The 15,072-nt window shown below is 41.1% G+C and overlaps 1 protein-coding gene across 11 annotated transcripts in view; it reads right to left on the bottom strand.

Annotated features, from left to right (window-relative positions):
* Positions 1–15,072, bottom strand: part of LOC125739176 (sorbin and SH3 domain-containing protein 1) — a 78,584-nt gene that overhangs the window by 21,004 nt on the left and 42,508 nt on the right. For 9 of the 11 annotated variants that reach the window (XR_007397084.1, XM_049009023.1, XM_049009022.1 and 6 more), the window contains 4 exons: positions 14,306–14,341; positions 12,639–12,756; positions 10,366–10,480; positions 2,676–2,759 (listed from right to left, as the gene is read on the bottom strand). Coding sequence is in view for 10 of the 11 variants with exons in the window: in XM_049009023.1 (XP_048864980.1) it covers positions 2,676–2,759; positions 10,366–10,480; positions 12,639–12,756; positions 14,306–14,341 (353 nt within the window). In the remaining variant the exon portion in view is untranslated. The remainder of the gene's footprint in view (positions 1–2,675; positions 2,760–10,365; positions 10,481–12,638; positions 12,757–14,305; positions 14,342–15,072) is intronic. The other 2 variants (XM_049009019.1, XM_049009021.1) reach the window with 2 other exon arrangements.

Below are 15,072 nucleotides of genomic sequence, written 5' to 3'. Positions count from 1 at the left end.
TAGCAGAAAGAGCCCACGGACCATCTGTGGGGAAGGATCCTCCAGTCTTCTGAAGCCTAGGATTGTCTGTTCTTATAGAGCAGGCACTGCGTGGAGGAATAACGGTGTGTTTTGGCCCACACGTAACTTAAGGAAAAGCAAGCACGACAAGGAGGGGGAGTGTTTGTCGGTCAGGGGTGCCTGGAGGGGGAGGAGTCTCCTTCCCTCTGAGCCAATGGATGAAGGCGACCCATGGGGACCCATTCTTTTGTCTGGGAGTGCGTCACACTCATGACCACAAAGGAAAGGACACAGGCTGCCAGCTGGTGAACCACACAGACGCACGCGTACACGAAAAGACCCTCTGCCACATGCTCCCGGCTGCCTCCCGTAAAGCACACATGATACTAACTTGTGTTAATGCCTGCTGGGCAAAGTCCACATTTCTGGGAGTTTTTACTTGGTAACAGATGCTGAGGCAGCTTTGAGGGGACAGGAATCCAGGAGTGTAACAAATAAGGAAGTAGGCGATTAGCACATTAATGAAGCTCATCGTCATGCAGAGGCTCAGCCTGCTCAGCGGGCGCTAAATTTAGGGCCTGTTACTATTCATTTTCTTCCTGCTTGCGTCACATGGGCCAAAAATAACAGGTGTGGTGGGGGGCTGTGAATCAGGGCCAAGCTATGTTTGCAAATAAATGTTGCACAATCACTGTAGCTCTTGGCGACACCGGGCCCCAGTGGCGCGCTACTTATGTAGCCGCGTTTTTTTTAGGAGGGGGTGGCTGGGGGTTGCTAGGGGAAGGGAAATCATTAATGACCTTTCAAAATGAACATGTCACTTAAAGAAAAAGGATTAGTGAAGCTGCATTGCACATGGGGCTCGATGCTGAACAGCCACAGTGTGAGAAAGTCTTTCCACTGCCTCATCTTCCAGGGATTTTCTAAGGACCAGAACTAAAGCACAGAGCTGTTGTGCGTATTTAGCAGGTCGGAAGTGCTCAGGAATGGAAGGAGGGATGTTCTATGCACACGTTTGTCATGACAGAACAGTCGGATGATTCATATTTGCCACAGGTGTCAGAGAGTACGCATGTCAAGGCGTCACTTTCCGACTCTCTTCTGACTTTGAGGATTGAAGCTACGAGGCTGCATCCACATGCCAGTCGCTGAAAAAGGCCAGTAACGAGCCTCCAATGACATCAGCTCAAGAAAAGGAGATGCACCAGCAGCCTGATGCCTAGTAGTGCTTCTCTACTCAGCAGCCATGCCTGCTATCAGTTAATGTCAACTATGGGGAGGGAATGAAGGCATCAGAGTGTCAGCTTTCCGAAGACATTAATATAAACCTAAAAGTAAAAATGAATGCGCTTGTTAACCAAAATGAGCATGAATAAATATTAGAAGCTGTTCACTGTGCTACATCTAAGTGGTCAAGGCAACCCTTAGGTGGTCCACTGACCTTTTTTTGGGCCGTGGCTGTAATGTGGATAATTTTTATTAATAGAGCATTAAAATATGACAACGATTCCAATATTGATGCGATAACTGTCCAAGCAGGTGCCACTGCCACTATAAATAAGCAGACATAGCTGAGCTGTGCACCTTCTTTCCATGTCAAAAATAGGCCAGGCGACCCACCGGCGCTCGTGAAAGTGACCCTCTCCACCGGCGTGGCTTGTAAACAGCACCTGTGTATTGTTTCCACACTTCAAGTATTCGCTGGATATGAACGGCCCGTGTTTCCTGGGATGAAGTTCACTTCATATAACCCAAACGATGTTTGGCAATGGCTTCCACAAACCAGCTTCAGAAAATTACCCAGAATTCCTGCTGCACCCCTAACTATGGTCGATCTGGGTCCTGATCATTCACTCACTAATCAGGAAGCTTATTTCAATGCTATACAGTCAGTCCTGATACAATGTCACTAATGCGTTCCTGAAAAACCTCATGCTCACTAAACTTGTGTACACAGATTCAATGGGAAAAACAGGGTTAGGAGAATGCAACTGCAAAACACAGTAACTCATCCCAAACAAAATGAATTAAATAATAAAAATATTTTCTTTTTAGATTTTTAGAATCTAAGACTTTAACAAGTACAATGCATGAAAGTGGTCTACAAAATATTTGATTTGTTTAAGTAGTAGTGCTACACTGTGTCATGCTCGGATTTCATTCCAAGGTCAACATAGTAATCATGAGGTCACATCTGTGTGTCTGTCTCTGCTAGAAGCCAGAGGTCTGTGTCTCACCCAAGTCCCAATATGCAGAAGACTATTAAAATATGTGCTAACCCCCCTAAGCCCCTAACTTAAATCTCAACGGCCATGTTTGCCACCTGACACCCAAAAAGCTAATGAAGGCCATAATCCACAAACAACACTGAAAAGCACAGCTCCACAACAAACCAAGGTGTATATTTTGCTCCAAAGGAGTAAGGTTATTCAGGCTCTCCTTTAAGGCGCAGTACTTATATTATTTTTGCTTTATGAAAAAAAATGGAACACATGAATGATAGGACAGACATATAGTAAAGAGAAGCATGACATGATGTCCTAGTCTCAGAACAACTTGCAAGTTTAAAGTGATTAGGTTGCACAAAAATACAACACAACTGAACACTGTGTTAAGGCAAATAGGCACATTTTTAATGTTGAAACGGAAAATTAAAGTTTAACTGTGCAACTTACCGGTTTTCCAAACTCCATCTCTGAAAAGAATTTATACCAAGGTTCATTTTCTAAATCTACATCTTCTGGACTTATATGCTGAATCTACAAGGGCATGGTAACAAGGAGAAGAAGGATAAAGAGAAAACAAAGCAGAAATGAGCACAGAATAAAGGACAAACACTCATGCACACAGTTACAATGAGTCTGCCTTTGATCAGAGTGGAACCTGAACACATCATGCTGAGAAAATGAGGGCTGTCCTGGGAAAGGGAGCCTCAGTGAGATCACATTATTGTTACCTATGGATTTGGAGTAAATTCTGGCACACTGACAGAAGCCTAATCATCTCTGAACAGGAACACATTAAAATCATGATTACAAACACAGCTGAGAGGTTACTGCTGTCTGAAGTTTTCACTGCTTGTCTAGATATTTATTTATTCAATCCAAATGTTTCTCCACCATTTCCCCCCATTTCTGGTAGATCTCCTATTCAAAGTATAAGAGTATGTCAACTCGAGGGACAGGTATGCGCTATCACAGCATATTTGATGTGTATGCTGTCAGCGCCCCCTACTGGCTAGTTAACAGGCTTCATCAGTAATAATTCCATTCCAGCCTCAGAGCTTGGCGGTGGGGGCAACAAAGTCAAGTAAAATATGCTATAATATCTGTACTTATTCAAAACAAAACTTTTCAATTAAGGCTTCCTGGTTTAATTAAAAGACATTCATAATGTTTGCTTGGTAAAAAACATACTACCGTGTTTCCCCGAAAATAAGACAGGGTCTTATATTAATTTTTGCTCCAAAAGATGTGCTAGGGCTTATTTTCAGGGGATGTCTTATTTTCCCATTCACAACAAACTACAGTACATTTACTGGTATTCATCAACAAAAATCCACATTTATTCAAATACAGACATCATGTCATCTTCTAACCGTATCTTTCCATGTGCACAATCTAACAGTACATTTATTCATGAACAAAAAACTACTGTGTATACATTTATTCAAATATGAAATAAATAAATATTGTTTCCTGTTTACATATAATCGCATCTCATTCTAGTTACCATACAATCTATGGGATAGTAACTAGGGCTTATTTTTGGAGTTGGGTTTATATTACAAGCATCCTGAAAAATCATGCTAGGGCTTATTTGCAGGTTAGGTATTTTCGGGAAACACGGTAACAAGAGATCAATGACAAAATGAAAGCAACCAAAAACTGCAGAGACACACATTCCCACAAGGCACTGCGACACTGCTAACACAAGCATTTCAATCAGCCTGACGGAGCAGCCAAACTAGTGACGTTCAGATATTTTTAGTGGCAGCTTCAGTGAAAAATGAGCTTAGCTCCTCTCTGAATGGACCCGAAACTTTAACAATGATTCTTTTGTGGATGATTGACTAATGGAGTCCAGATCACCTCTGCTGATACACAACAGGCATAACGTGGTGGAGGTATGGAGTTCATAAATTGTTCAGATCTGGGAAACAAATGGCAACGTCAAAGAGAGGGACCATGTGAGGGTATCACATTCACTGCAGCAGCAAATTTCATCATTAAATATTTATCTCATATATTTCATTTTTGAATGTTTAGTTATTAAATAAATTATCGTGATAAATGTCAAATTATTATGTCTTGCAGCCAGGGCAGTCTGTTTAATATTTAACAATTTTAGCACTGCCCCTGGTAAAATGTGGTACTACATTTGTACAGGATGCAGGAAGTGGTGCCGTGTGTTAGGTGCAAGGAGGCTCCGATACAGTGCTTTTCAATCTGTTACAATTCATTGATTTGGCCCACCATAAGCATTGCCTGTACGTACCTTTTTATTGTTTACAGATGTTTGTGTTTGTATTCAGTTAATCTTAATTACTGAGTGATATTTAACATTCTGTGCCTTAACTTTTAGTGAGAAATTGTCGCTTCCTGTATGTGCTGAACGTAATTTTGTAACACTAACTTTACATGTGATGCCTTGGAGAATATATGTTAACATATCTTATGTTCTCTTTTCAACATTTTTGGTATTTCGGTTTTACTCTTCTCTACCATATCAACATGCTCTGCAAGAGTCAATATTAAACAGCCAGAAACCTGTCAAGGGTCTGGAGACCATGCCCTATTCTCTGACTTCATCCTTCCCTGTACATCATCTGTCAACATATCTTATTGGGATGAAGATAGTCCAACACAGTAAGTCATATATTCAGAACACAAATCCATCAGCGCAGCCTAACATGCCTCATCACTGCACCGTATGAACAGGATCAGGATCGAGACCCCTGCCATGAAAGACTTTGTTAAGTTCCTTGCATGTCGGGAGCTGGTAACTACAGGGCTCAGCCAGTTCGATGACCAAAAGTCAATTGCCATATCGCAGCCATGTATCCTGGTACATCACCCCCAAAGCCTGGACCTAAAGCTCCAACTTTCATACCAGAACACAGTGCAGAGGGAGAAGATCCTACATGTCCACCTACTGTCACCTCACACCGCATAGACGTTTATCACAAAGGGCAGCCCCCAATGTCCTGCTCCAAAATATGTCTGGTCTGCGTGTTCCCCAAGGGACAACGTGACAAGGCAATTAACCTATACACCATACTCGATGAACAGAGCAATCGTTCATTGGCAAGGTCAGAATTCTTCAAGTTATTTGATGTTAAGAGTCACTCCTCGCCTTACTCACTAAGAACTTGTCAACATGTCTAGCAGGAAGGCAGAAGGTTTTCAGACTGAACCAGTAAATGGAGGTGCTACCTTTGCACTACCACCATTGATAAAGAGCAACCAGAGTCCCACGAGCAAGACATAAATAGCACTCTTCCATCCTCTCCTGAAATCTGTGACAAGGTACATCCCAGAGCTTGATCCAAATGCTCAAATTCTTCTCCTTGTGAGAGTGAATAAGGTGAGACCTCAGATTAAAGGCCCACACAAGTCCCCTATGCTCAAGAGACTGGACCTGGGGTGGGTTGTAGCTGGAGAAGTATGTCTTGGGAATGCCCAAGAGCCCAGTGTGAATATGTTCAAGACCCACGTGTTAGAAAATGGGTGCCTTTCCTACCTGGTGCCCTGTGACAGCTTCATGGACCTGAAGGAGACAGTGTGTTATGGCAGGGAGCAAAGGAATGGCCTGATCAGCATGCCCAAACATAACGTGGGGAGGGTTACAAAGCATAATTTGATCATGGCATGTCCCATAACTGAACGACAACAAACTTGCTCTGTTTATTGAAGATACTGCCTTTTTGAAGGTCATGGACTTCAAAAAAGTGTACAGGGATGATGAAAACAACTGGGTGACCCCAATGCCTTTCAAGATATGACAGAGGCGTCTTCTGAACAACAGGAAGCAAGTGCTCAAAGGTCTTAGCTCACTGTGTCGCACCCCGGACAGGAAACCTGTGATGAAGCAACAGTCCTTGACCTTTATGGAGAAGATCTTCAAGGATGATCATGCTGAACCAGCCCCTCTTCTGAAAGAAGCCGAGGAGTGTTGGTACCTCCCGATCTTTGGAGTCTATCACCCTCAAAAAGTGGTATTTGATTCCAGTGCTCCACAACGTGGTGCCTCACTGAATGATGTGCTGTTGACTGGTTCTCATCTTAATAACAGCTTGTTGAGAGTCCTTATTCACTTTTTTAAAAGAACAAGTGACAATAATGGCAGACATCCAGAAGATTTTCCACTGCTTTCTTGTCAGAGAAGACCATTGTGACTTTCTGAGGTTCTTATGGTTCAGGGACAATAACCCGAAGACCGATATCATTGAGTACTGAATGAATGTCTGTGTTTTCGGCAGTCAGTAACTTAATTAAATGGGTACCCTTAAACACTGTTCCTCACAGCAGGCCATTGATCCTAGAAGCATGACCCAAAATTTAAAAACAAATGAACAAGATAGGATAAGCGGGTTGGAAAATGGATGGTGGGATGGATGGATGGATGAATAAGATAGGTTGGATTAGCAAGTGAATGAAAGGGAGTTTACATGGTTGTGGATGGAGTCTCTGGAAGGTTGTATGGTTTATGAGAATATCTGTCAATTTGATACCAAACATGACATCACAATTTGGAGGTCTTCAAATTCTATGATCTGCATAAATTAATTCATAATTTAAAATATAGCATACATGTTGATTATTCACATTGGTACATAGTATTCACGGTTATGTTTCACATCACCAGATAATGACATGTTAGATAAGTTTCATAGAAGTTCTATTCCAAATTTTAAACAGCACATCTTAAGTCTAGTCGGGTTAAGTGGTCATTAGTTTCCTAGAGTAACAGTCTCAATTTAGCATTTGTAGATTACAATTTGTGCTTAACATGGGATTATTACAATAATTGATATCCATGTTCAACAACGCGCATATTAATTCATTCATTCAATGTAACGGGTGGACGAATGTAAGAACAAAAAGGAATGCACCAAAATAGGTTATATATGACTCCTATGGAATGGGGGGGGGGGTTGTTACTGAATTAATTTAAACATAGAAAGTTTTCTCCTATAACAGGCCTCATAAAAGGCAAAGGGATAACTTGAACACATGATTACATTTCATTAAATATTTCCCAATTCCTTTAAGATAGAAGTGAGAATAAGTGGATATCTGCACATATATGCCTATATATATCTCTTTAGGTGAGGAAGGCAGAACAGATAATCTGTGAGGCAAGTTTACATGGGTAACAATCTTATTAAAATCATTTAAAGGAACATACAGACATAACCTTTAGATATTTATGCTGACAATTAGTAAACACTTAGACAAGACACACACAACAGGCAAATCTTAAAACAGCTCTCTTTGAGTTTGACTGTATGTGAGATGGGGGGATGCGTGTTGGATGCTTAAACCCCAACACTCTTTGTTTCTGGGCCATCCATGAAAATGGGAGCAGCAATGTTGGCTTCATCCCAGTGAAATCTAAGCTAGCTTCTCTGCCCAAGCCCACCATTCCCAGGCTTGAACTGGAGTCTTATCAGTAGAAGTGGCAGAGTTCATCCTGGACAAGATCGACCTTAAGATGCATGCAGTGAAGTTCTACTTGGATAGTAAGATGGTTCTCGGGTACATCCAGAATGAGGTGAAGCACTTCTACGTCCACAATAGGGTACAGCGGATACATCAGTCGACCAAGCCAGAGCAATGGTTCTTTGTGCCAACAGAACACAATACAGCCAATAATGTGTCCAGGGGGGTTCCGGCATCATACCTTGCAAGAACAATGTAGTTCAGTGGATGAGCTTTCCTCCATAAACCATATAAAAGTTACAAAGAGAAACTGGAGTCCTTTGCAGTCATCAGTCCCGAACTGGATGGTGAAGTGAGGCCTGAAGTAACAAGCTTCCCCACACAAGTCCAAAGGCAAAATCTCACCACGGATCGGTTTTCACACTTTTCTGTCATGGAATGCTTCAAGGAAGCCCCTATGATGTCACGCAGGGCTTCTTTTCCATGCCCCAAGAAGGGAGTGTAGCCGGCGGCCAAATTGCTCCCTCCCCACCTGCCCCGGGAACCGGTTACTGTACACCTCCCTCTGACAGCTGATGTCCATCAGGGGCAATAAAAGATCCTACTTATTCGCGTCTGGCTGGCGTGCCAGATCTAGCCCTCTGAGTATTGACGAAGATCATCTGAACACCCGCCTGTCCCCGGACCCTGAGCCCTGCCCTGTCCCCTGGATTACCGACGAAGCCCCGAATGCTGCCTGTACCTCGACCACGACTCAGGAACTACCTTTTTGATTTCTTTTTCTTCTGGATTACAAGCAGAATATTAAAATCCTTTCACCTGCCTGACCTGCAGCAGCGTCCTCCTTATTCACGTGACCCCAACCGTGACACTTTTTGCATGGAAGTCATCCCTGTTACCTTCATCATCCATGTAGCCTGATCCTACAAATCTACTGACCATGCCAAAAAGTGTAGGTGATGGCATCAATGCATAAAACCTCGCAGCATGAGCTTTCTCAAGCCACAGATCATCATAGGCACAGTCGAAAGGGAAGCCTTCTTAATGGAAATCTTTATTCTGACCAATGGTAAACATTTATATCTCAGAAACTAAAACAGCACAAACAAAATTTTTTGACAGCACAATCCGGCACAAAGGCGGCACATACAACCAGTTTGGTTGAAATCTGAAACATACGGGGTGCCAACTTCATGAAGGTTACTGAGGGAGTTTGGCTGGCTGTCTACTTCTGGTTATTTAACACCACTAGTTAACACTCCTCGCAGACAAAATGCTGCCAGATGGCTGGATTACTCTTATTGAACTGGTAGTTTTGGACTTACCTGCTCTCCCAGTGAGTTTCTCTGTTTATTTATGGTTATGTCTGTTGTCTGTCTGCCTACCTGACCTATTGCATTCTGTTTAGTTCAATAAATCCCCCATTTTCATGACCTTATTTATGCTTGTTCTCCACTACTGGTCCTGACAAGTAGTCAAAGAGAAAGTGATTTAATTTCATTGCATTGCAAAACATGTCGCTAGCAACATGTTGGGCCATAAATTATATCAAACTTTTGTTGAGAATCTGTTAGATCTATATTGAGGGGAATTTATATCATGATTGTTATTGTTATTGTTTTATCATCCAGCCCTAAGACAGATGCAATCTCAATTGAGACTAACAGAAAGAGGGGAGAGCAGGGGAAAAGCAAAGACAACATTAAACATAACAGCATAAAAAAGTGGGCAGTGGTGGCTTAATGCTTAGGGAAGTGCACTCGTAATTGAAAAATTGCAGACTCGAATCCCCAACCAGCAAGGCACCACTGAGGTACCCTGAGCAAGGTACCGCCCCCAAGCACTGCTCCCCGGGCGCTGAATTAGCTGCTCCCTGCTATGTCACATTGTCACATATGGGTTAAATGCAGAGAACACATTTTGTTGTGCACTGTGTAAATTCTAATTCTAAAGCGTCTGAAATATGTTACAGCAAAAGGGGGTTATAAGGACAGACAGAAGGCAGCCTGTTGTTCTGTGTCAGTTATATAGAACAGTGAAACAGCTCCGCAGCAGGATGTCAGAGAGGAATATATGAGCTCGAAGAGATATACCATTAGTGCCTGGAAAGACGATGGGTGAATGGAGGAAAAAAGATGAGAAAACTACCAGAAAATAATCAGTTTACTGAGGCAGACTAAACCATAAACAGAATAACCACATAATAAAACTGATGCAGAGTACACCATAAACCAAATAATACAGAACACATAAACTGATGCAAATTACGCCACAAACTGAACGACACAGACCAAATAATAAACTGATTCAGACTACACCATAAACTACGGAACACAAACCATGCAATAAACTGACATAGAATTTGCCATAAACTGTGTAGCAGGCAATTTAATAAGCACAGGCTATGTCATAAACTAACGCAGAGTATATAATAAGCTGATTAACACACACTATTTATTAAACTAACATCGATTATGTTGCAAACAAAGAAATGCTACTTGTTAAACTTAGAAGTACAACCTATATAATAAACTGAGTAACTGGTAACACAGACCACATGATAACCAGCAGTAACCCGAACAGTGGGAAAGCTGATTAAGCAGCTTCCCTCGCCTCGACAAAGGCGGTCAGACGTGAGCAGGGCAGTACTCGAAAGACAGATACATGGACAGGACATAAGCAGCAAAAATCATCACAGTACCGTTCTCTCCTGTTTCAACACTGATGACTTCCCTGGCTCATATTCAAATATGCTCCTGGGCTCTGCACGGTATTTCCTGGTGTCTACCTTCTTGTCGGGGGGCTCCCAGTCATTCCTGAGGAGGGGGGGAGAACGAATCACAATAGAGGACAGTCTCCATGGCAACACTCTTGGCAGATTTTTGGGTAAAACCTCAACCAGTTAGTCGCTAGTACACTGACTCTGCCTCTCCTGTTATATTGTCAATCCCTATATGTCCCATTATCTTGAATCTTCCCGTACAAAATGGTTTGTGGTGTTTACATCCCCAAATGCTAATTGGAAGCTTCAATAAATTTATTTTAACTGAATTATGCTTTCATTGTACAATCCTCTTATGTAGTGCTTGGTGTTGTACCCATGTATAGTCAACAGCCAACCTACTGTGGTATCATAGAGAAGCATGAAGGCAACATTCAAAATAACAGGACATGGAAACAAGCATAACTATTTAGTGGATTTTGTGAAAAAGATTTCCAGGGTCTCTGGTTATTGCTGCAACTCCTTAAAGGGATCTAAGCCTTAATGGGATCTCCACCAACTGCCTGAAACACACTCTAAGCATTCTACTAAAGTGTGTATGTCCTTGGGTTTCTAAATCTGCCTCCTGCTTCTTCAGAGGTTTTCCAGACTAAGCCTATGACGGTATACTGACACAGCAAACAACAACTACACCACCAACTAGAATAGGCCATTAAGAGGATACCAGCCTCAAAGTACCACACAAAGAATATTACTAACAGGAAGATTGTCAGATACATTAATGAGACAGAAAGTCATTAATTAGTATGATGGATATTGCTGAAACAGTACAAAATATGGTACATTATGCAGTAACAGAAGCTGAAACTTTCCAGTTATGCTGTATTCCAAATTGTCTCAATTCCTGAGACTCTCTTAGATGAACACTGAGTCCACAGCAAGACTAAAAGGTAAGCCAGAGGCTCACAGGTGCCTGTAGAGACATCATCATAATAATCACATGATGCAGCTGAAGGCCACCATGCCGCTCATCAGAGACCACCGTGGATCACCAACATGACCAGGACCTAATCTCCCTCAAAAATGACCCATCTGGGTAGGATACTCCCCATTGTGGAGACATTGGTATATTTGTCTCCATGTAGAACATATTCTGTATGTGCATATACTAGACATGTCTATGTATATATATGGACGAGTCTCTAATAAAGGTTTGAGTGACTGATTGATTGACTGATGACCAGCAGCCGTCTGCCTTACATCTTAGCTAAGACAGTGATCCATGCAGCGCAACGCTCCTGCAAGTCAGCTCTCCCTTCACTGCAGGTGATCTACACAAGGAAATGCAGATCCAGAGCCATAAGGACTGTAAAAGACCCTTCTCATCCTGGTAACAAACTATTTCAGCTTCTGCAATCAGGCAAAAGGTTCCACAACATCATGGCCAAGACAGAAAGACTCTGAAGGCCATTCGACTCCTCAATAAGTACACGCTCCTCTCTCTCTACACAGTGTTATAGTATATTATTATAGTGCTTTTATACTATACTGGACAGCAACCATCTCAAGGTCTCATACTCATCGTCATCATTCCATGCAATGCACTCTAACTTTATAACTCATAACTGCATAACTGAGTTGTTACAAACTTCTCAGGGGGCGCATGTGCGAGTGCTGACCCGCAGCAGTGACATTAGTTGCTAGTTTTATTTTACTGGTCTCTGATGTATTTTGTTTTAAATGCATTCATTTATGTTTAATTACTCACTTGGAGTAAACTGGACTGAAATTATAACATATTCCACTTATATTTAGTTGCATTGACATATGTTTATTGTGTATAGTGTTGCTTGTATTGTGCGTTGAATTCGTCACTGTCACAGATGAATTTCCATCTGATGTAAATTTGATGGACATTAAAAATTCTATTCTATTCTATCGCACATCTGTAGATCTATTTCAAATCCGTATTATATTCAAAGTCCTATTTAAAAATTTTTTTTATTTCTCCTTTTTATTTCTTTTTATATCCTTTGTAACAGTTTCACAGTTAAAGGAGTGGTTCAGGATACATTTTACGGCATGTTGTACCTGTATGACTATGCATGTGACAATTAAAGAATCTTGAATCTTTAATGTGGAAAACCTATAAAAGTCGCATGAGAGGATTAATTAAATGGGTTTCTATTGAAGGATAACCCTCCTACACTGTATTATTACAGGAGCTGGAATCACCATGCCCTTGGACCGACCTTTCAGTGGAGGCTCGGAGTGAGGACGACCGGGCTGGTACCGGCAGTTTGGGCAGTCTGCCGTTTTGAAAGTCTGTGCGGTTGTTCTGGGATCCTCTTGAAGGATGATCACCTTTTGCTGCAAAGTCCCAAACCACGGAAACATCAGTGGTGCAGATGAGGCCACAGTTCACTGCCTGAATTGACACATTTGACATCTGTAACACTACTGTGGCCAAAAAGATCCCTCCCCATGAGTAGGAGTGAGAATCTACAGCTCTGGAAAAACTAAGAAACCATTCTACATCAAAAAAAAATCTTTATTGTTAAATCCTGGTTTTATCCTGGGTCTGCTAGCAGAAGGTTACACTGCGAGGCACTAGAACAAAGTGAAGCAGGAGACACTGGAAATAACCAAAAACCAGCCAGGTAGGGGGCAGAAGCAACTCTCTAATGCCAGAAATGACTGCCAACTTGTCTGGCAGTGCCTCATAAATCGGAGGTCGACCTAAAGTGACCTTCAAAAAGTGTTGTGAAGTGCCCTGCTAGGACAATTCATAACAGTCTCCTAGAAGCATGACTGAAGACCCATAAATCAAGTAAGAAGACCTTCATCAATGAGAAGCCGGGAAGAGCCATGCTGGCAAAAAAAATGTACATTTTACATACCCTACATTACGCGCATACCCTAAAATCGAGAAATCAGTGAAACAAAAAATTTTGCTGTTGTTTCTAATTTTTTTCCAGAGCTCTATATATAAAATCACATATATATTGTACATATATTTTACTTATACATTCCTTAGGTATTTTTTCAGTGTAAAGTCAGTCCTGCTACAACGCGACTAATGCATTCCTGAAAAACCTTGTGTTATACTATAATCATACTATAATTTTATACTAGAATACAAATACCCAATAGGAAAAATGGGGTTGGGGAATGCGACTCCAAAACTTAGTAATTTACACCAAACAAAATGAATTGAAAAACAAAAACAGTGATACCAGTGGACAATAGTGGAATTACATGCATTTAAAATAAGAAATAATAATACAGTAAAATCTTGCAAATGGCTACAGACAGTCTATAAAAGCAAGTGTAAGCTTCTAATCTAAGACCTGTTCAGTGCGTGGATGTACAAAAAGTTTGTTGTAGATTTGAAAACTGGTTTGACCAATTCGCAGAAAAGAACGGGTTCAAAAGAACAATTTGTTTGTAAATCGGACATCACTATCCTTCACTGGGAAATCTGATTTTGCATGCAAATAGTATTTCTCATTATGACCATACCGTGCTTTTCTCTCCAACTGAAAATTGCGCAAATACAAATGTGATTTCACGTTGCACTGGACTTGGGTAGTAATATATCAGTTGTATTAGAACAGATTCATCGTGTGATATCACACATTGTAGCAGAACTGACTTTATTGTAATATAGTTTACAATACATTTTGTATTTTGCTTATATATTACTGGAGCATACACTTTTGACAAAAAATATATATTAACATTTTCATATATTTAAATATATTTTTGTTTGGTAAGCTATGTTACTACCTAAGAACTAATGTGGGAGGTATTTTCCACAAGAAATAAAATGAAAATAATAAAGTGACAATACAATCTCCACTTTAGTTTTCAAAAAATCTGCCAAAGTGAACATTAAAATGAACTATAATACACCTACCATCATCCTCATATACATAGGTAGCAGAACTGTCTTCTGAAAGAGAAGAGATTATCTTATTAACAGGGAACAGGGGAAACACTACAGACTAGGACAACGGGGAAAAGGACACAGACTGGGACAACAGGAGCTGACACTGACAAATCCTCCAGTATCTTATCCTTGGCATCAGAATGATCGCCTCCCCATATAGGTCTATGGCTATTAAAATCACCCCAAAGTTGAACGGGGATGGCAAATGGCCAACTACGTTATCCAAGTCTTGCAGTGTTATAGGTATATTAGGAGGTATATAAATAGAGGACAAAGTTATAGCTTTATGAAGAGTAAGTCACACTGCCACTGCCCGTAAGTTGGTACTTCTTACCAAAATGATGCCAGTCCTTACTTGGGCAGCTGGTCCTCCAGATGGACATTGAATAGTAATGCCATAGGCTTGATACATTGAATAATTTTTCAAAGACAAAGGACTATTTGGTAATAGAGAAGTCTCCTGAAGGCAGAGGGCAAGGGGATTAAAAGATATTGCCAAATGTAATTCAGAAAAATTAGCTTTAAAACTATGACAATTCCACTGAATGACTAGAAAGCATCAAATGGGTAAAATTAGTAGAGGCCCTTTGCTCTTACTTTTAGAAGGGCTTTGACTACGAGAGGTTGTCCCTTCTGTCATTTCTATATCCTTAGCACTTCCAGTCTTACTTTCTTGGCTTGAATTAGACTGGGCCATGGTTCTAGAGGCTTTCTTTTTTTTCTTCGGTGACTGG

This window comes from Brienomyrus brachyistius, chromosome 3 (genome assembly GCF_023856365.1).
Source record: "Brienomyrus brachyistius isolate T26 chromosome 3, BBRACH_0.4, whole genome shotgun sequence".
NCBI lineage: Eukaryota > Metazoa > Chordata > Actinopteri > Osteoglossiformes > Mormyridae > Brienomyrus > Brienomyrus brachyistius.
Note: the sequence above shows the minus strand (reverse complement) of the source record. Positions and strands in the feature narration are given on the sequence as shown.